The 21,733-nt window shown below is 37.0% G+C and overlaps 1 protein-coding gene and 1 long non-coding RNA gene across 14 annotated transcripts in view; one reads left to right on the forward strand and one right to left on the reverse strand.

Annotated features, from left to right (window-relative positions):
• MRTFB (myocardin related transcription factor B) overlaps positions 1–21,733 on the reverse strand; it is a 91,921-nt gene that overhangs the window by 30,226 nt on the left and 39,962 nt on the right. For all 13 annotated transcript variants that reach the window (XM_084536396.1, XM_084536398.1, XM_084536400.1 and 10 more), the window contains 3 exons: positions 7,690–7,755; positions 1,069–1,124; positions 409–484 (listed from right to left, as the gene is read on the reverse strand). In XM_084536396.1, coding sequence (XP_084392522.1) covers positions 409–484; positions 1,069–1,124; positions 7,690–7,755 — 198 coding nt within the window. The remainder of the gene's footprint in view (positions 1–408; positions 485–1,068; positions 1,125–7,689; positions 7,756–21,733) is intronic.
• Positions 3,737–6,188, forward strand: LOC311444916. Its single transcript, XR_014698126.1, has 2 exons — positions 3,737–5,912; positions 5,958–6,188. It is a non-coding gene; the product is annotated as an uncharacterized lncRNA (long non-coding RNA).

Genomic DNA, 21,733 nt, shown 5'->3' on the forward strand with positions numbered 1-21,733 from the left:
CAAGGAAAATAACAAGGCAAGCAAAAAGTCAAGTTTATTAAAGACTGGGCGGTAGCTTTTTTTTTTTTTTTTTTTTTTTAATGTACAAAACTGCCAGGTTATTTTAGGGTAATGAGTAGAACTTGAAGCAATGTATGTACATACACAATGGTATAATTACCCTTATAGAGTAAGAACAATTTGCGCTTGCCAACAAATATACAGTTGAGAATACTTTCACTGCCGCAGTTATATCTATTATACTGATAGAGAATACAGTTTACAACAGACACTGTAAAAGCAGAGAAACAGAGCATATAAATATTTACAAATAATTCACATCAAAGCTTAATTCAGTTAGAAAGCAGAGTGTCTAGCAGAAGTTCCTTCTAACAGCAGCTGAACAGGGCCATACATCTGGATACATACCTTCAAGGATGTGCATTCTGACCAGCTCAGACCGGTCTGGTCTGCTGCGAATTTTGTGCTTCAAAAAATTTTCAGTCTTCAAAGAAATGAAAAAATGTTACTAGTATTTATGAGAAAAAGCACAATGAAGTTGGTACATTTATAATTCACTGATGTCCAATGATGAATATTTACACTTGTAGTCAGGTGGACATCACTGTTAGAACAGGGATATTAGAGAGGATTTTGCTTTGCCATGTTTTTGTTTCTCAGTCAAGCAGTGTTAATGAATTTCTATCTTTCCAAAGTTGGGAACATTTCTGGATTTGATCCCCTATCCCCTTCTCCCCCCCAATAAATCACAATGCTATGAAATAGACATTTGCTACAGAAATACAACACAAGCATAATTTAACCCAAGGATCCTTTCCTTAGACTACAGGTAGATATGTGTTACAATTTGATCATAGTTTATGCTGCACACCTGCTTAATCCATGCAGGATTAAGAAACTTCCCCTGAGATTTGACAGCAGTATGTTAACAGATTCTTCTGAGATACAAGCACATATTATTACTGTAATGGTAGGATTTATTTTTTTCAAGCAATCTGAGAATTAGTATCCTGTAAACTGACTGTTCATTTTCAGATATTAATAGCAAGTTTACAGAAAGTGATTTACCCTGGCTCGCTCCAGGCTCTTTATCTGCTCATGGAATGCAGCTGGACTTTTCAAAGCTGTGAAGAGAAAGCAAAGGTTAAGTTATCAGGAAGTGATTTCCAAAGGAAATACTGTAGTCAGTAGGACTGTACAGCTGTTTAACACCATCTCAGATCTGTGTTTGCATCTGACCAGGCATACGTTCAACTCATGACAGTTATATTCAATTACATTTAACAGAGAGGAGTATCACTCCTATACAGAACACACGGAATATATGATTTTAACAGAAATCACCACATAACAGTTAACTTCTTCACTCTGTACTGTGGTCTGTTAACCAAAACAGTTCCACAGCAGAAATTTTATGAAGTGGGGTTTAGAGTGCCAACACTGTTTCACTTATTCCACTGTATTACTATCCATCTATACCTCATCCTTGCTGTTGCTAGGGGGAGATGAATTGTCCAACTATTTGTACTGATTTTTATTTTTTTTTAAAAGAATTTTGTGTTTGCCTTAAATGTTCAGATTTGAAAACAGAATGATCTTATTTCACATACCATTTCAAAGCAATATTCAAGAAGACAGGTTGCATTCAGAAAGCCTGTTCCTCTACTATGAAAACCATGCAACAGCAGCAGAAAGCCTTTGTACTACAAATAATATGTATACTTCTGAAATAAGAAGGCAGGTAAATCGCTGGAACAGTACAGCTGGAAAGGACCTCGAGGAATCACCTAGCTCTCTCTGTCCCAGACACACAACCCACTTTGGCAGACACTGCTGACCAACAGCCATCTGTATTGTCTTTTAAAACTTGCAGAGACATTTCCAAGGAAGTTATGGCTGTGTTGTGCAGTTTGACTCCTCCTTGCTATGATTTAAATCCATTGCTTCTTTGCAGCAGACATCTACCTCAGAGACGAAGCAAGAAGAGTAAGTGGTGATTTTTATGATATACAGCCCATTTGTACAGTCCAATAGTAAGAGTATCTGTGCTTTACTACGGGAGATGAGAACATTATCCACAGAGGGCAAACTCTCACTCTTCTTAATGCTTAGCAAAGAAGTTGGAGTGCAGATAGTGCTATTTAATTGCTTTCACCCATAGGGCTGTATATGGAGGAACTATGGGGGAAAGGAGAACCTTTGCAAGGTGCGGACTGTCAGTTACAGCAAATAATCTTTTCCAAGTGGGTAAGCATGTTATAGCAAGTGGTAAATAATCGATAAACCTCTCCAACTAGGAGGAAGATTTCAGTGTCCTTTCTGCAATCAGTGATTTGTACTGGTCAGTGGCACACTGCACCAACCCTCAGCATGTTCTGTGTGTTCTGTGCTGGTGTGGCTGGGAGTGCAGGTGGCCACAAACAGCAGCAGCCCTGCCATAGCAACTGAAAGCTCCTCAGCTCTGGCAGACTGTTCTCTTTGTGTATGGTCTGCCTACAGCTCACTATTTGCTTTTACTGCTGCTGCATGCAAAAAGCCCAGATCCTGCATTTCTTAGTGGCGGATACTAACAGCTCAAAAAGAATCTGGGCCAGTCAAAGATTTAGAAAGCCATCCTGACACTGAGTGTAAAGTATGGAGTCTGCCCTAAAAACATGAGGCTTAGAGAAGAAAGATAGCAGGCTTATTTCCTGGTTACAGTGTAATACCAATATCATCTTAGGATAGGTGGAGGACATTATTGGGGAATGATTCATAAATATATACATTTCTCCTTCTCTTGGAGCAGAATTAAAAACAACTAGAAGAGCTACCATCAACGACAAAAGTGAGCAGGAGGCCAGTAGTACCCATATCATGGGATTCAAGTCTCACCACAGATCTAAGTCCCAAAAGGGCATATACTCTGATGGAATCTTCATTAATTGTCATGGAGTTATGTCATGGAGTGTCACTGTTGGAATCTTCATCAACAACAGAGGCTGTTATTTAGGAAAAAAACTGAAAAAGCAATGACTTGAACTTTTAACTGGAGAACAAAGCCTGGTAATTCTTCAGATGAAGCTGAAGCAAGACCGATAGGAGGGCCCCTGTGGAGGAATGGTTAAGTGAAGTAGGTCATGTGAATGTTGAGCAGCTAGGAGGCCGCAAGTTAACAAAGTATCGAACACAGCTCAAATGAGCCTGAGAAAGTACATAAATAAGCCTGAGAAAATACGTGAATGCGGCCTGGGAAGGAATGTAAGTTCTGGGAGGTTTTAGGGAGGTTTCAGGTACAAGGACATGATATCTGTTGGTATGCTGGGAAAGTACTAACTGTGTTACTTTGGTGGGAAACTAGCTGATAGAATAGAGAAATGCACTAACCAATCATGAGCTTAGCTTTTGCAATATGTATGAGCTAATTATATTGAATTAGATAAAAGACGACTGAGCTATCCAATAAATCGAAGTTCACTGATCACTCATATTGAGCGTCTGTGTCTTCCTTCCGTCGACAACAAATGTCCTCGCAACAAATGGCGCCCGAACAGGGACCCCGCTGGCGGTGAACCTGCGAGCCACGGTTGGACGGAATACAAGGACCGGTCCTGCAACGCAGCTCAGGAGGTGAAAAGGATTAAAAATTGTTGAATCTCCGCACCCGAGACCTGAAAGGTGAAAGGGACGAAAACTTGAAATCCCCGCACCCGCAGCTCGGAAAGAGAGTCCTCGCACCCGGGACGAGCCCATAGAGGGTCCCGCCGGAAAGCGCCGCCGAGGTCTTTGCAAAGGCTGCAACGGTACCGACGTATATAAAGGTATGGAGAGACAAGCGGCGTATGATTTGCTCAAATGCTTTTTAGAAAAGCGGAGCACACAGCTTATAGACTGCAAAAAGGATTTATCAGGATTATTAGCATATGGGGTAGCTAAGGGTTGTTTTATCAATCCTGATACAGTTTTTGAACAAACAGAGTGGCGTAAATTTGGGGACAAATTGTTTGATGAAAATAAGACTGCTAAAAAATTATTGAAGCCTTGGAGAGCAGTCACTAACGCCTTAGTTATACATCAGGCTGAGCAGAGAGTTACTGCTACCGCTACAGAGCGACTGGGATTGCCGGGAAGTGCTGGAGCTGGGGATTGCCCACTGCCGCCTTCAGTGAGAACGATAACGCTGCCTCAGGGGGCTACGGGGCAATGGGAGCCTCCCCCCCCCTCAGTCACCACCACGAGCAGCGCTGCACTCGGAGTTCCGCGGAATCGAACGGCAGCCGACCCTCACCGTGTGGCGAGTCGGCACAGAGCAGAGGGACGGACATCAGGACCCTGCAGCCTGTCTGACGTAACCATGGAAGCAGCGGCAGCTGTGCTGCTTCTCTCTGGCATTCTTTTTATAAGAGGTTTACCTTGCAATGCAAAAGGGATACTAACTGGAGTGTTAATAATTGTATGTGTTATTCTTAAATGTCCAGGTATTTTGTGTTGAAAGTATTTGTGTAAGGGTAAGGTTTTAAAACAAAGTGTTGCAAGTCACTTCAGGAGGAACACAATGAGAGACAATACTTGTTTGTTTGGTTATGATTCTAAATTATATTGGCCGCACATATTGTTTGCTTATCATTCTAAATTATATTCTTGTGGTATGATTGAGGTTGTGGTATGATTGAGAGTGAGATGTGCAAGAGGCCTCTGAGTGTGCAATTGTGCTCTGAGTGTGCAAGTGTGCTCTGGGTGTGTGAGTGTGCTGTGTACTGTGTTAGTGAGAGCCCATTTATTGCCATAGTACAGGCTGAAATCATAGGAAATTAGTACTGGTCAAGCAAAATCATGTTTCACAAGTATGGGGTCATTGTGTGAAGTAGCCACTAGGAGAAACTTAAGGGAACGTACTGTTTAAAACTTTTTGATCAAAAATGTTATAGAGATTTTGAAATGGTGCTGGAAACAGGTACCCAGTGGATCACTGCAAAGTGGACTGAAGCAGCTTTAGAATCTGCACACGCCGAAGACGACCAGGAAGAGGTTCCTGATAATTATTCTGACAATGACGTGGGTTGTGACACCTCGACAACTGTCAAGAACAGCCTTCGATCACCATCAAGTGATTAGGTTTAAGTGTGTTACTATTAAGTTGTGTTACTTACTATTAATTGTGTTACCATTAAGTGCTTACAGTAATTGTAGTGTTATTAGGGTTAAGTTGTATAGTTGTGTTATGTTATGTATCCTTTTAGAACATGCTTATTTGGGGTCCCAATAGGGGATCCAAAGGAACTGAGCGAAATGTTAGCACCATATTCTGCCAGTATTACTCTGCTTAATGGATCTTTTTCTGACTGTAGGAACTGCACACGCTTTGACTAACATTAATAAGCTTGCTTGTTGGGCTGTTAAACAATCAAATGTAACAACACAAGTTCTTTCTGAAATGTCGCAAGATATGGAGAGCATAAGACATGCTGTATTACAAAATAGGGCCGCTATTGATTTCTTGTTATTAGCTCAAGGACATGGGTGTGAAGATGTAGAAGGAATGTGTTGCTTTAATCTCTCTGATCATGGGCAATCAATTCAAAATCAATTGAAATGGTTAAGGGATCATACACAAAAAATTACGATACAAAATAATTGGTTTGATGATTGGCTTAAATCTGTCTTTGGAAATGTAGGGGGATGGGTTTTTTACTTAATCAAAGAGGGACTTCGCCTTTTGCTTATAATTGTATTGATTATAATTGCTGCACGGGTAGTCTTTAGCTGCTTATCTAGGAAACTAGAACAACTCACAGAGAAGGTGTTTGTAGCCCAAAATAAAAACGGGGGAATTGTGGAGGAATGGTTAAGTGAAGTAGGTCATGTGAATGTTGAGCAGCTAGGAGGCCGCAAGTTAACAAAGTATCGAACACAGCTCAAATGAGCCTGAGAAAGTACATAAATAAGCCTGAGAAAATACGTGAATGCGGCCTGGGAAGGAATGTAAGTTCTGGGAGGTTTTAGGGAGGTTTCAGGTACAAGGACATGATATCTGTTGGTATGCTGGGAAAGTACTAACTGTGTTACTTTGGTGGGAAACTAGCTGATAGAATAGAGAAATGCACTAACCAATCATGAGCTTAGCTTTTGCAATATGTATGAGCTAATTATATTGAATTAGATAAAAGACGACTGAGCTATCCAATAAATCGAAGTTCACTGATCACTCATATTGAGCGTCTGTGTCTTCCTTCCGTCGACAACAAATGTCCTCGCAACAGGCCCCCACTTTTTGAATGAAACTTATCATTCAGTTCCTGAAGATAATAAACACTACAGACCTGAGAAGGTGAAGATGCTTTAGCAAAGCAATTGTGAAGCCTTATGAGTACTCAGAAACACTCAACATGAGATTAGCTTTAAGATACTGTACTTTAAAGCTAGAATTCACCAATTCACACTGAGCTATTTATAATTATATTTTTAACAAGAAAAATCACTTTGTGCAGCTGTATGTTTTCTACACTTAGATCTGTTATCTGGAGCCCAGTCCCATCTCCCACTGTCCACTGATGGATTCTCACTGTTCTCTGTGCACCTCTCATTCTGAGGCCAGGCTGCTCTTCAAAACAAGTTAGAAGACATTGTACAAAACAATAAGCATAGTCACCGGGACCCCACATAGAGAAACACCAAAAGATATCTAAGGGAAGGGTTAAATGCAGTTGACTTCTAGGCTACCAGATTTCTTTATTCAGGAGAATATATGATAAGAGAATCATATTCTCTTATGATTCCTAAATTGATTCTAGGTATTGTAGTGCTGCTGAAATGACCACCATCTCTACAGATTGAAAGCAATAAGGGAGAATATAGATTCCGACAATAAAGTGCAATTACATGCACCATGCCAATTACTTTCAAAATACAAGTGCTGTGAGTTCAGACATCCAAATGTAACAAATATCCAGATTTACAAACATTATTTGCTTGTCAAAGTACTATAAACTGCAGTTAAATTCAAATGGTGGAACTGAGAGATAAAAATGGTTTGCTACATGTGGAAAATAGACCAGGAACTTTTGGCAACTGGGAAAAAGGTTCTAAAATGATCTTCTAAAACAATCAAACAAACAAACAAACAAACCCACAAACAAATAGCCTCTTCATGTATTCCTGGAAATGTATTCATGCTCAGTGACAGCAGGAAAGGTGAAGGCAAAAAAAAAAGGCCGATGCACAGCATCTTCTGTATTAGGTCATATGATCCAGAGTACGATACCCAGACAAAGTCACTGCCTCATGTCCTGTAGCATCACAGCTACTGCCATGCAAGATTTAACACAGAAGACGTTTGTTGGCATATGAGTCTTAACTTCTGTGTCTCCTTTGTTTTTGTTTTGGAACCCTTGCCATCCTACTCTTAAAAGACTGCTGGCTTTGATATTGATGTCTACTCATTCATAAAATCCAATTTATTTCAGTAAGATTAGTCACAATTTGAAAAGAGAAAATAAAATGAGATTTCTGCAAATCCTTGCATTTTCATCACAATGGCTGCTTTAACTGAATGCTCATTTAGATTACCAAAAAGATCTCACTGGTCCTTTCAAATGATAAAGCTATTTTTTAGTGATTCTCAGGGAAGTGCTAATCTCCGTTATTTTATATACCGACTTCATAATTAATACAGTATAGTAACAAAATTACTAGAAATAAAGCAAGTCTTACGTGGCATGATGCCCTGGTCCACCAGCTGTTCTCGTGTCCGCCTTTGTTGTAGCCTCAGCTGAAGTACTGAAAAAAGAGAACATTTGTATGTAAGCATACCTTGTAAAGTGTAAAACTAACTTTCAAAAGTTGCCAAGCATTTCAACTTTAGAAATATTTTTGCTATATACATTCAGTAACCTGATAGTAACCTCTAAGACAACTATCATTAAGGATCAAATGCTATTAACATAATTTGGAACAATTGTTTCCAATCCCTATTTATAATGGCTTTTGCTGCTTTTTAGTCCCTTTATCAGATGTGACTATCTCATACATATGTCCACTCCTCCTATCACTTAGGTCTCATAACAGCTATTAAGTATTAGATCTTTTTCTTTGTAATGCTATTATTAGATAATAGATTCCAGAAAACATAGTAAGGTATAAAGAGTTCATACCATAAACTGCAATATGCAATGATTATATAGCCTTTGTAAATGTGTTAAACCAATCCTACACAACTGCACTATGCTGAGATAGAGATGATGTTTGCAGGGATTTAAAAAAGAAAAGCTGTATACATTTAGTTGACCCTTACAGATTTTATTTTTAAAACATGAAGGCTTATTGTACATGTAAATCAGTCTTGCTGAAATGCAAGGAACTGAAGCTACATTTCAGCTGACTTATTTAAAAAAAAAAAAAAGTAATACAATCGGAAAGAATCCTTATCTTCTCTCTAAACATCAGAAAATGTTGTTTTCCTGATTCAGAGACATGTTGTTATCACAATGATTTAAGGACCAAATAAACCCAATATTGTCAAATTTGGAAAAACAGGTTACACTTTCAGAGACAATTTATGTTTGTTACATTTAATAAAATCTACAAACATTGTTGTTTGAATATGTCCAAACATACTCTAAGTATGACCAACACAATACACATTAAATACTAGACCAAGAACCACACAAAAACTGTGGGGAAGGGCAGGAGTGGCCCAAAACTTAGTTCAACCAGTTGAAACAATTTTAAACGTTTGAAATGAGACAAATGGATCTAAACTGATCCAGACTTTTAGTTCAGTAGATAGCATGAATTTCAACATTTAAAATGTTAAGTCCTAAAAGCTGCCCATTAAAAAAAATTAAAAAAAAAAAATAACATATCCAGTCATAGACATAATCTTAGAAACTATTATACTGTGTTTTGCTTTTAGAGAATACAAATCCTAGGGTTAAGGCTTATATGAAGTGCCACTTCATGTTGTACCTTATTCAAAACAAGTCTGGTTAAAGCCTCTTAGTGTAAATAATTATGAATTGTACACGCCACAGACAGGAAAGGGAAACAGACTGAGACTTTGCCGATTAGTGTCTCCCCTTAAGCTATATAATTCCAACTATTTAGGGTGAAAACCACACCATAATCTAGAAGACAAAAATTTTCAGTCAAAGATCATTAAATCTGAAAGATTACTTTTGTTAAAAATATTCTTCCTCTTCTTTTCCTCTTTATACTGGCAACATCATCAGAAGTTAATAACATGCAGTGCATTTTTTGAGTCTGACAATACCTATTTTTAGATACGCAAATAGGAAGAGCTACTCCTAACTGAACACAGAAATAACAGGAGTGCAAACTGAGCCCTTCCAGCTACTGCACCTCAGTAGCCTTCTCCAGGATATTACCAACTATTACTTGGGGCATTGTTTATTCTGCCTTTAATTATCCCTGCTTCAGAGACAAACACAGTTTGAGATGAACAGTCTCGCATCTGACAGGCCCAAATTAGGCATTTCTGTGCACGTGAACCACTGAAAAGTTTAAAACATTTTGTTTCTTTGTTGTGTACTTGAATCTGCCACAATACCCATGTATAACTAAAGCTATTTCCAAGTTCTGTACATTCACTAAAAAAAAAAAAAAAAAAAAGACTCAACAAGGGCCTAAATTAACACCACTCATTCTATAGGGCTATTGAAGTGAATAATGCCTCACAACACTTTAAGCAAGCCATTGCTGTGGTAAATGATGAGTAGAATGCGTTCAGAAGAGTGCCACAAAAATGATCAAAGTGAAGGCACACTGAGGGAGTTGGGCTTGTTCAGCCTGGAGAACAGAAAGCTCCAGGAAGACCTCAAAGCGGCCTGCCAGTGCCTAAAGGGGGCTGCAGGAAAGCTGGGGAGGGACTCTGTGTCAGGGGTTGTAGAGATAGGACAAGGGGCTTTAAACTTAAAGAGGGTAGGTTTAGGTGAGATATAAAGAAAAAGTTCTTTAAAATGAGGGTGCTGAGGCCCTGGCCCAGGCTGCCCAGAGGAGCCAGGGGTGCCCCATCCCTGGCAGTGCCCAAGGCCAGGCTGGATGGGATTTGGGCAGCCTGGGCTGGGGAAGGTGTCCCTGCCCATGGCAGGGGGGTTAGAATTAAACAACCTTTAAGGTCCCTTCCAACTCAAACCATTCTATGATATTGCTTAGACATAAAGGCCCCACACTTTCCAAAACTAGAGCATTTTGTTGTAAATCTTCCCCCCCAAAAAAAGTTTTTCTCTACTGTTCACTTCCCCTTGTGTTTGTATTGATTTACACAGGACTTCATGTATAGCTGTTACCCTAATGTGAAATTTCATCTCTTGTTCAAGAGACAGTACAAGATGCTTGGTCAAGAAAAAAATACATGGAATACGCAACATTTACATTCTCAAGTGTTGCCTTGATAATTTATTATGGATGTATGATTATGACATGCTGTTTCCATTGTATTTCACAAGGAAGCAAAACAAACTAATGCGTTGTCCAGAACATCAAAATGAATGTAATTTCTAAAAATTAGGCTAAGGACAAACTTCATTGTTTTCAGAATTTGAAAGGAACCAGCTTATTTCCTGTTCTGCAGTACAGGAAGGATATTCCTCTGCCTTAAGTGCTACTACCAGGAATAGCAAGGTAAATCCTGAAAACAAGGGCATTATTTTCTTATGTGACTCAAACATTGAGAATTTAAATACAAACATTTCAGGGCTGCGCCATGGCAGTCATGTTCAGAGTTCACAATGTTGTTACACAAGAATTGCAAAGGACAGAAATGAGAGAACATGAAAGCAACAGCAGTAGAAAGTAAATTGATGGAAAGTTATTCAAAATTATTCAAAATTTCCTGCATTCCCATGGAAACTTAGAAATACCTGCTTTAAGGTTTTGTATTTTCCAAGTAATATTAAAAAGCTATAAGAAGTTAAATGCAGAATTATTTTATAATAGATAGATTGATTTATTTTTGGTATTCCTTAATTCACATGGCTCCACGTAAATTGTGACCTCTTTACATAGTGTCTTTTATTAGGAGAAGCAAACTTGTGCTGCCTGTAGTCTTGAACCAACTGAAGCACTCAAATGGTGCTGGTAACACACTCCTTCCAGGACTGCTTCTTAGGTTGGGCTTGGCAGCATCTTTCTTCACATCTTTCTGCAGAAAGCTGTTTGTGTGTTTTGTTTTGTTTTTTTTCTTCAGAAAAGTATAATCTGACTCCAAAAAAACAGGGTATAATCATGTGCAAACATTCTTATGCAGCTGTACACTCAATTTTAGAGGTCCACAAAGTTTATACAAGTACATGTGAATTAAGAAAAATAACGTACATTATTAGCACATTATTAATGTACATCTTATCACATTATTAGAGAAAACTGCAAGAAATGCACATTTTAGTTGGAAATGCATTTTAAGCATGCAGTGTAATGTTGTAATGTCACACTTCTATCCCCTGGGCTACTTCTCTAGCATTTTCATACTGCGTTATCACAAAGCACTGAGAAATCCACTAGCAGTTGTAGTATTTACGGGAAAACAAAAACAAAACACTCCGGTTTTGATTCTCCTGCTTGAAACTGAGAGCTAGTCTTAAGACTAGATGGGCAATCCCTTTAAAACCTTAAATAAGTTTTACCTATGCAAATAAGGCGAGACAATTTATAACCAGCATGCCAAGACTTCTGTATTTCAGACCCAGTATTTGTGGTCTTGAGTAAACTAAAACCTGAGTTTCTTCTTTCTTTGCTCATGGCCATGCTTTCTCTTATACTATGAAGCAGTGAAAAGGGCTGAAAAGCATGTCCTGCTCTGGGCAGAAATCCCATTCAATGCTATGCAGCTGTATTTAGTCCAGATGTACACCATACTTAGATTTAGCTTTCCTGGAACACTAAACATACTACAAACCCAGATCATCTATCAAACCTTTTACCTAGCTAGTTACAAGGTATTTTGAAACACATGCTTCTTTATTGCAGGCTCAAGGTCTTCACGCAAAATTATCTCCTCTACCATAAGTTGTGTTCAGGGTGGAGCTGATACACCTCATCAGACACAGCAAGTAAATCAACTAGTATTTCTTTGAAGAATTCATTACCTACAATGCAGTGAGTCAAGTAGCAAATGCAAGCAGAATTACAACCAGCATGGGAATACTATCATTGATGTGAGTCACCCACCAATACATAATAGGAAAGTCATTTATTAAGAAAAAAAATGCATTTGTGGTATGTAGAATGCATTTTACTTAGCTTGACAGTATTTTTTTTCCCTAAGAAATTCATTTAACTGTTAAATTGCATAGAATGGAGTGGAGATTTATCAGCATTTTGTTTTTATTTATTAATCCTAGACCTGCCTGCCCCAGATCCAGATATCAACATGAACCTCAGACTAATGCTTTTCCATCTTTCATATGAAAAGGATCAGATTTCTATTTGGCATTCTACTGCACTAACACTGCATTACCACTAGGTCACGTGATTCCATTGCACAGTCTAAACACATCCTACCATCTCAGCATTTAGCAATTATTGCATTTCAATTTTTCACTAGCAAGTTGAAAAGGCCTCACACTGCAGACTGCCAATACAATTAAGCTAATTAACGACTCCAGTGCTTCTAATACATACTTCCTTGTATTCCTTTGAAACACATTTTTAAAAGTTTGCCTGAGGTGCATTCAGCTGCTGAGATTTCTCTGGAAAAAAAAAATCAAAAAATCCCACAACATACCAAAGTCTCTGCGTCAAAGTGCTATTTTAAGCCAGCACTAGGAACATGCAAGCTATAGGAAGGTACCACATGGCAGCACTGGTACATTGTCAAGGAGGAACACACTTAGAAAGCTGTAAGCCCACTGCTGTAGGCTGTTGTGACTTGTTAAGTGTGCTGCAGTTCCTGCAGCTTCCTGTTTCTGCTTTCTGCATGGTGGGAGTCAGCAACAAGGAAAGGTTCAGACTCCCTCTTACATGCTACTGCACACAGCCCTACACCACAGAAGCATCAACACAGCAAAGACATACCCAGTGGATGAGTTATTTGTATTTGTGGCTGATGGAATTTGTCAGTTCTTGAAATTAATGTAGCTTGGCCATGGCTATGATTGGCAGCATTCACACAGGAAATGGAGAAAGGACAAAGTAAATCTACTCAGCAAAAAATAACACTAAGAATGTGTGTAGCTCATCTCTTATTTTCCACCTGATTTCATCCAGTTCTTTAATTTGCTCCAAATGTAAATGATGGGAAATCCTGCTACATAATTTACGAATGTACTGTACCTATGGTTTGTGGCTTCAATTATGATCAGGTATTTGACTTAAGCTTTGCAGAAACAGTGAAAAGTGATCTATATCCTCAACAATGTCTTAGGAGATAGTATGTAGTGTACTATAGCAGAAGGATGAGAAAAGCTGTAGGTATGTAGCTGCGCATAAACTGTATGTGCATAGATGTTAAGTTCTAGCATTTTTTGGCAGAAACGTGTAACAAATATTTATGGTTTCTGATAATACTACTTGCATGCCTGTTAACCTACACTGGACATCACATATGTTTTTGAAATTGTCCCATGTGTATCTGGACCAGTTATAACAACTGTGGATTTTGAAAGCTCTCAAAATTGATGTTACTCACTCACTAAATAAATATCAGGAATGTATGTATTACATAGACAAGAGATGACAGCCTGTAGCATGACTAATAGGGAAGCAATGCGGGCAGAATACTGAAGAAAAGATGACTCAAAGATAGCATTGGAAGATAATCATTGAATATTTTGACTTGATTGGAGCAAGGAGGTTCAACAGAAACAAAGTTGGATGAAAACTAGATGTTTGCTTTTGCAATCAACTCAAAACTTAAGAAGGAAAAAGAAGTTTGGTGTCAGATTTTTGTTGTTGTTTAAATATTGAATAATTAAATGTGTTACTAAAGAACGAAATGTTTCTAAATAGAAATTCACTGTGAATGAAAAAATGTATTTTTTTAAGAATTGAAAAGCTGAAAAAAAATTTTACTTTTCCAAAGCAAGTAAACCAGGAAAAAAAGCTAGTATTTATACATCAGTAAGATGTAAGGAATTAAAATAACTTTAGCCACAGGGAGACAGAAGTCAGGAAGCAGAGATGTTTCTAAGGAAGAAATTGCAGTATCTTTACAAGAGTTAAATAATTACATCTAGACAAAAGTCCCGTCAAAGAGGATATTTGACTTAGGTCTGAGTGCCAAAGCAGATGGTCATGGTACAGGCAGTAATGACCTTTATACTGTCATTGTAGTTAGACAGACTGAGCCCTACAACTGAGCAGACACACATTTTAGACAGACTAGTATCGTTATAATGGAGATGAGCCTGTAATAGGTATAAAGGAAGGGAACTAAGAATGAAGTTTGTGAAAAGCTATAAAGGAAATGGGAACCCACAAAGCAGCTGAAATAACAGCCAGAATGGTATGGAAAAAGACAGTCGTGTAAACTAAATCACAAGTTTTTAATAAGGAAAATGTGATGAAATTATATTCAAAGATGAATGAAAGATGTGAGAATGGAGCTCAGCTTGGCAGTTTTGGCAAAGAATTGCTGATGTATTTCAGTGAGAAACTCTCTATACAATAGATTGCAGGTTGGTTTATATCTAATGTAATTAAATCTAATACAGACCTTGTTTACTATATAGAGACATAGAAATCCATACAGCAAAGGATTTCTATAACAATCAGTAGCACATAACAAGGTAAATCTAACAAAGATGGTTGAGACAAGAGAACAGAGTTTCCAAATAATGTAAAACCTATTGAGGCATTAGACAAAGTTATTATACTGTATTTTTTGTTCAATTTATTATTATTTTTAATAAGCATTTACAGACAAAACAGCGACATCTGGGGAAGGGAGAATTCAAAAGACACAAGGTATTATAAAACAAAGTCCCCCTGGAGTGCTTCTTACTCAAACATAGTATTTAACAAATTGTTCTTATCTGGCTGCACCCATTCAGCTTGTTGCCTGATTGATTGCTTCTCACTTTCATACTTTTAAAATCAGTTACCTACATAACATCTAAAATCATAGACAGATCTCCAAAATAAAGGCCCAGAATTGACAAAGGTTTAAATATGTTAATATGCTGCAAACCTCAGTAATACCATTCCTCATTTTTAAAATGCATAAGAAGGGCTATGTTAACACCACTGAGCAAATATAGTTGCTAAAAGACAGAACAAATATTTTGCACTTTATCTGGCAGGAACGTCCTTTCACACCACTGCCACGCTACAGAATCGTCTTCAAACTGCTTCTGAATAAAAACCATGCACACAGAGGTCAGCCAAACTCCTGTTTTGTCAGGGAAAGGAGGGCATTTTGTTTTATTTTCAAGTCAGTGTATGATTTCAAGTTTAACAGTTTGGCACCAAGCCAAGAGATTCCAAAATGTCTGTATGTTTTCTCTGGGCACTTCAAATAACATTCAAACTTACATAGTTTATTACTTAATGACAGAAAGATGATGCATAATCCTTCCTCAGAGTAAGGAGACCAGGTTATCTGATTCACAAAGTCAGTAGAAGTCTTCTGACTTCACGGGAGCCATAAGTTTTTCACGATCTGAAAAACCATGAGTGCCAGAGGCTGGTGCTCCCAACTCTTACCATTTCTTCCCACATTAGCATACCAGAGAACCACTGGTTCTATACGCATGGGAATGGAGAGGACAGTACGAAAAGGAGAAGTCTTATCTTAAAACATATTTTCATACTGTAGTAAATTTTACCAAGTTAACGGCCTCTACTTTCAAACACTGACTACTCTTCAAGTTCACAAACACTAAGGCCTGAAGGGGCAAACCAAGCAGATCCTCAACACCTTGCTATGCTGGTTTGAATGCAAGAAAGCCAAAGTAAATAGGCACTTAAGTATACGTCCTGTTCTGTAAAAGATTCTTTGAAAGGTAAGAAATTTAGAATAGTCCAGTCAGATTTTACTCAGTGTGAACAGCAGAATAAGTGAAAATTAAGTGTATTACTAAAGAGCAAAGTTTGCATATGATTTGCAGCCACCACTTTGTTACAAATCTCTAATTTGTATCCTATAGTAAAGGTGTCTCAAAGTAGTATTATATAATCACAAGCACTGGAATGTAGAGGCCAAAAATAAATTGATAGATGTACAGCAGGAACAACGCTATCTACAATGACTGACAAGCTTTCACCACTGCTTCTTGTCTTGAAAAAATACCAGAACTCATACTGTGTGCACTAATTCTAGCTCTAATTCCACATCTAACACAATTATGTATCCCATTAATTTCTAATCAAATTTAAATTGTCTTTTTTACAGAGGTACTATGAAAGCATTAAAATAATTGTTGACATTTAACAATTAGAGATGAAAGACCAAATCACTGAGGTGTTCATTAGACAGTGTACAGTTCTTTCAAATGACAGCAAGAAGAAAAATCATGTACTGACTTCTCAAAAATGTTCTTTATGCAATCAACTCATTATTTCTTTCAAAGTTAAAATGCAGCTGATATGAGCTATTTAAGTCCTTAAAACTGCAAGTGAAAACAGGAGAATGCCATCCCCAACATTCTTGTATACTCCCTTGGAAATTTCCAAGAGCGGTAGGAACTCCAGTGCAGGCTGCTAGGCTGGCTGCCATGGAAACAGACAGTGCTGGAAACTGGGCCGTTTCCTTTAAATTAAAGTCTGTTACACAGAAAGCCTCGATTTCTTTTTGCCAACTTAGAACAGCTTTTAGGCAACCAAAGTCTCTAACATGTTGGGCTTGAAGCACAGAGCAATAGATATTAACAACAGACGTTCTAGTTGCAGTGAAGGACTGCTGCAGAAGATAATTCTATCTATTGTATTGTGCATATTGTAAAATACAATCCTCAATCAAAAGTTATTTATAATTAGTTATTTGGCACCAGGACTGTAAGATTAATACAAGTATAGGAGTGGCAGGGTGGCAGTACCGTAGGAGAGAGTATTTTATCAGATGGCAGGTGGACTACACAAGCAATCAAAGCATTAGATTTATATTAAAATTATGGACTGACCTCACAACAGATTACAGAATTGCTAAAATCAAGCATCAACTACTTAACTACATACCTCTTTCAGTTGTTAACATTGCAACCCCAAACAGCATCTGCTTACACTTTAAAGTTTACATGGCATTTTCTAAACTGAATGTAATTTACTCTAAGTTAATTTTGCAGAGGCAAATGTTTTGCATTCTCCTAAATCATAAATGTTTCTCCCTGAACTCTATATGGTGCTGTGCTAAGTTTATATTAAATAACTCATTAAATGCTTCATTGAGACAAAGTTAAACTTTTCAACTAATGTTAATTGTTCTGTGAATAAAACTGAAAATGTAATAAACTGAATGTTTTATACACTAAGTAAAATAAAGAAAAGTTACACAGTGTGCACATCCAAGGAAGGTTCAAAATATGGTAACTAGTTTGCACCAAGTATTACTCATTTTGTATGTGTCCAAACCCAAAAATTTGATTATGTAGTGTTCCTTTCATTTGTATGGCATGTCAAAGAATGAAGGAAGATGAGGGAAAAGCTATGAAAATATTTACTACCTGTAATTTGTTGGAAGTGATTCTAAGTACAGTATTATACACATATGCATTAGAATTGTATATAAAATACATTAAGTTTTTTGTACTCACCTCCCACCAGCCTGAAGATGATAATGTTCAATAATTTTAAATAAATAATTCAAGGAAATCTGACACTACCTAAAACTGTGGATATGCTATTCAGGTTCAAAAACCTTTAGAATCCTCTTGTATGCCAAAGTAACCTTTAAAAAAAAAAGTCTCTTCTTGTTATTTTTACAAAAAAAAAACAAAACTTACTCATTCTTTCATATTTTAATGTATTTTTTCTATTATTTTTTATGTGAATTTCTGCTAAGACTGTATCTTTATACATAAAGACATAATTTAAGAAAAGTAAAACTGTCTCTTGTTCATACTCATTTTAAGCAGTTACTCAGTCATAGTTCATTTCAGCATATAAATTATAGCAGTGAGACTACTGAGGGCCATTTCAGATAATCTCATCAGAGTTCTGGAGGGATTCTGGACCTCCAAATCTTTAAACTATATGGCAATGATTTAAGCTTTGTCTGTGAGCCAGTTATATTGTACAAATAACTGTTTCTAGAACTAACATTATCAGACTGAAAGTAGAAAACAAAAAGCTAGATGGGAAAGATAGCTAGATGTAAAGTTAACATTTAAAACAAAAATATGAAGCATAACTTATTATCATCAGTTGAGAAGCTTAAATGACTAGGAAACAGAACAATCTGTACCATATCTTATTGCCATGTAATATGTTGCTTAGAAACAAGTCAAAACATGCAAAAGCCTCCAAACAAATTACTGGAAGGTCTGATGGGATGAATATAGATAGATAGATTGATCTAAAAAGTAAAACCTGTATTTTCACAATTCTTCAAAAATGAAAAAAAATCACTACCACCTTGGGTAGAAAGTCTAAATAAACTGAAGCTTTCATTTCAAGAACTGTGTAAAATTGCATATATTCAGTATATTAACAATAAGTACATATTCTAAATCTGCAATATTCCTCTGATTAGTTTAGTCTTCTGATTTTATTTTATTATTATTTTATTTTTTTAAAACTTATTTGACATTTCCTCCAATGCTTCTGTCAGCCAAGAAATGTACTGTCAAGGGACTCATGAAAGTTGGGTTCAAATTCTACATCTAGTACAGACTTGCTCTGTGGTAGTTTGGAGCATATTACATTGAATAATGACAGATTATTTCCAGGCAAGCCCTCTTGAGAGAAGGTACTACCTCCATTTTCCAGGCTCTTCCGAGGCACAGAAGGGCCAGGAAACAAAACACATACCCAAGCAGATCATCCAGGTCACAAGATTACACATCAATTTAAAAACAATGAAGAAGGTGGGTTTACACTTAAGTGCCCGATCGCAAACTGAGATGTATGCTATGGCATTATGTCAACTCTGCTATGTAGACAACATCATCTGTGGGTGCCTGCTCTGTGGATGACTCAGATCGCTTCCAGTGACAGCAAAGTCACTACATTAAAAAGAACATCGCATTAAAAAGGCTGAGGTGTATAGAAGCGTTGTTGGATGCGTTGTGAAAGGAAAGCAAAAATCCTCCAGCACAGCAACAACACAGACAGTGGTTTCAGAGTGTGGTTTCATATCTTAATGTGATCTAAGACCAGAATGCTGATGAAAAGACAATGAATGGTCTCTTCCTCTCTCCAACCACAGCTGTTCCTCTTGCATCAGTACTGGCAAAGGTGCAGGCTACCAGGTCAGTGCAATCTGGCTGAAAACTAAGACTGCAGAAATAAAGTCTTCAGTGATACCTACTCACTGATCCAGCTCGCTTCCGGGTTGCATAGTCACTAATACCAATACCAACATAAGGAAGAAGCTGGCAGGGATGGATGAGACTATGCCCACTTTTGGCAGCAGCAGTTTTAGGCCTAAATTCTGTGAAAGCTTTAAGAAGTCTTGGCATGACTGGAATTGCCATAGCAAGACTCCTTACAATTCCTGGTTATCCCTCATATCCTCTAATTGTATATAGATTAGATACAAAATCAAACTAATACATTGTGACCTTGGTTTATTAAAGTATTTAAGCATGTATCTATTATAATAGTACTACCATCTACTTATTGTCTGTTCAAGTGTTATACTGAAGGAAAAAAAAAGTGTAATAAGCACTGATTTACTTGTAAGACAACTCTCCCATTGTCATCAAAGAGACTGTTTACAGTAGAAAAAGTTAAGAATTTCAATACAGCCTTACAGGATCAGGATATTTGCTTCCTTTACTAAGTCAACACACATACTATTTTTTCAGCATTTTACTCATCTGTGTCTTGAGAAATACATCTGATAGAATGCCAGTGATGAGCGAGGACAAAACACCTCAAAAAAGCTTTTTTAAAAACAAAACAAAACAAAACAAAACAAACAAACAAACAACCAGCAAAATCCTTAAGTATTACATGCTACCGCAGGAGAGCGGTAAAGGTCAAGAGTACCTACCACCAATACGCAACATCAATAGCAGGAAATCTGTTAAAAAACAATTCTCATTCAATATTGATTTGTTTGCATGGGAGGAAGGGAAGAAACCACTCCTACCTAAATGTGGTAATCTATTAACCAGATAGCATAAAGACATTTCCAGCAAGCACCTGAGAAGTCCCTGTGCTTCACTCATTCTACCCTGTATCCTGTTTCTAGCACTTACCAGTCTCCAGTTCCTCCTAAGGCCATAAAATGAAAAAGGAATACAAATACATGAAATAAATTCTGCCTTAAGGTGGAAAAAAAAAAATACTTCCTGGTTAGTTTTTTTCTTTACAGTAACCTGCAGGCTACTAGTAACTCTGAAGCTCAGATTAATATATGAAAGATAGGACCATACTGATTTGTTTCATCAATTTTATAGTCTCTTCAAAAATTTTCCTGCATGGTCATACGCTCTTGCATGAGCTCAGCAATCTCTGTATCAAAACAATTCAGGGTACAAGGTAAAATTGCCAACATTCACTTCACTCCTCAGTTAGAAACCTAATCTGAAGCCAAAACGTATTCCTAATAGACACATTGTTGATGACTACCTCTTTCTTACTAACCATATGCACAAAGATGTCCTGATTTCATCCAAAGCTTTTCACCTGAAATTTCTAAATATTATGTCTGCTCACTTAAGATTAGAAGTCAATGCTTTAGGAATTTCTAAAAGAGTTGTTTAGCTATCATTGTATAGTAAGCCTTACAGAGAAAGTATTTTTTATTCCTTGCTCATGCAAAAGGTAATTTTGAAATAAGAAATCTTATTAAGAAAATCTCATTAAGAAATTAAGAAAATCTTGTTAAGAAATTCTGTTTTCACAGAAACAGACAATATATAAGATTTTCTATTTTTATCTTTTTTTTTTTTTTTTTTTTTTTTTTTACAAGAAAGTGAAATAAGTAGGAGGATTTCTTCCAATGCTATCAGATACTTTAAGGGAGAGGGAAAAGGAGAGAGTTGGGGGGGGGGGAAGAGAGAGAGAGAGAGAGAGAGAGAGAGAGAGAGAGAGAGGTCATTAGCATAAGCAAAGAAAAAAAATAATCCTTCTAATGTCACCTTCCAATGCATTTAGTATTTATTTGCTAAAGTCAGAGTTGGGATTTGTGTTTCCACCAAAACTCTTCTTCCCTGTAAAGAAATACCAAGCAAAAAAAGGGCTGCACCTAACAATACTAATTGCTGAAATAAGCAAACTATAATCTCAGGATTTTTATATTTATCATATCTGTGCAAAATAGATTAGGAAGCAAAGGTTATGCCACCTTCTGAATTACATAAACCTCTACATATTTCATCCAGGGCTCCTCCCCAAATTTTTTTTGTTTTTAAAATTTTAACCATACAGATGGTATTTGTATGTATTGTTGTTTCAGAACAAGAAACGGATGATGATTCAGGTGCCACTTTGCTAAAAACAGTCACATCTTAATTTGAATTAAAGAAAAAGAGAGAGAAATTTAAAAAAAAGAGAGAGAAAGAATTAAAGAAGAAGAGGAAGAATCCCACCATGAGCTAATTTAATATATTCTGTAAAATGAGAAGTGTTTTAAAACTATTTATGCTGTTTTTTAAAATAATTTATTAAAATTAACTGCAATTGAATTTTTCTAAAT

Source organism: Aythya ferina (assembly GCF_964211825.1).
Source record: "Aythya ferina genome assembly, chromosome: 15".
Classification (NCBI taxonomy): domain Eukaryota; kingdom Metazoa; phylum Chordata; class Aves; order Anseriformes; family Anatidae; genus Aythya; species Aythya ferina.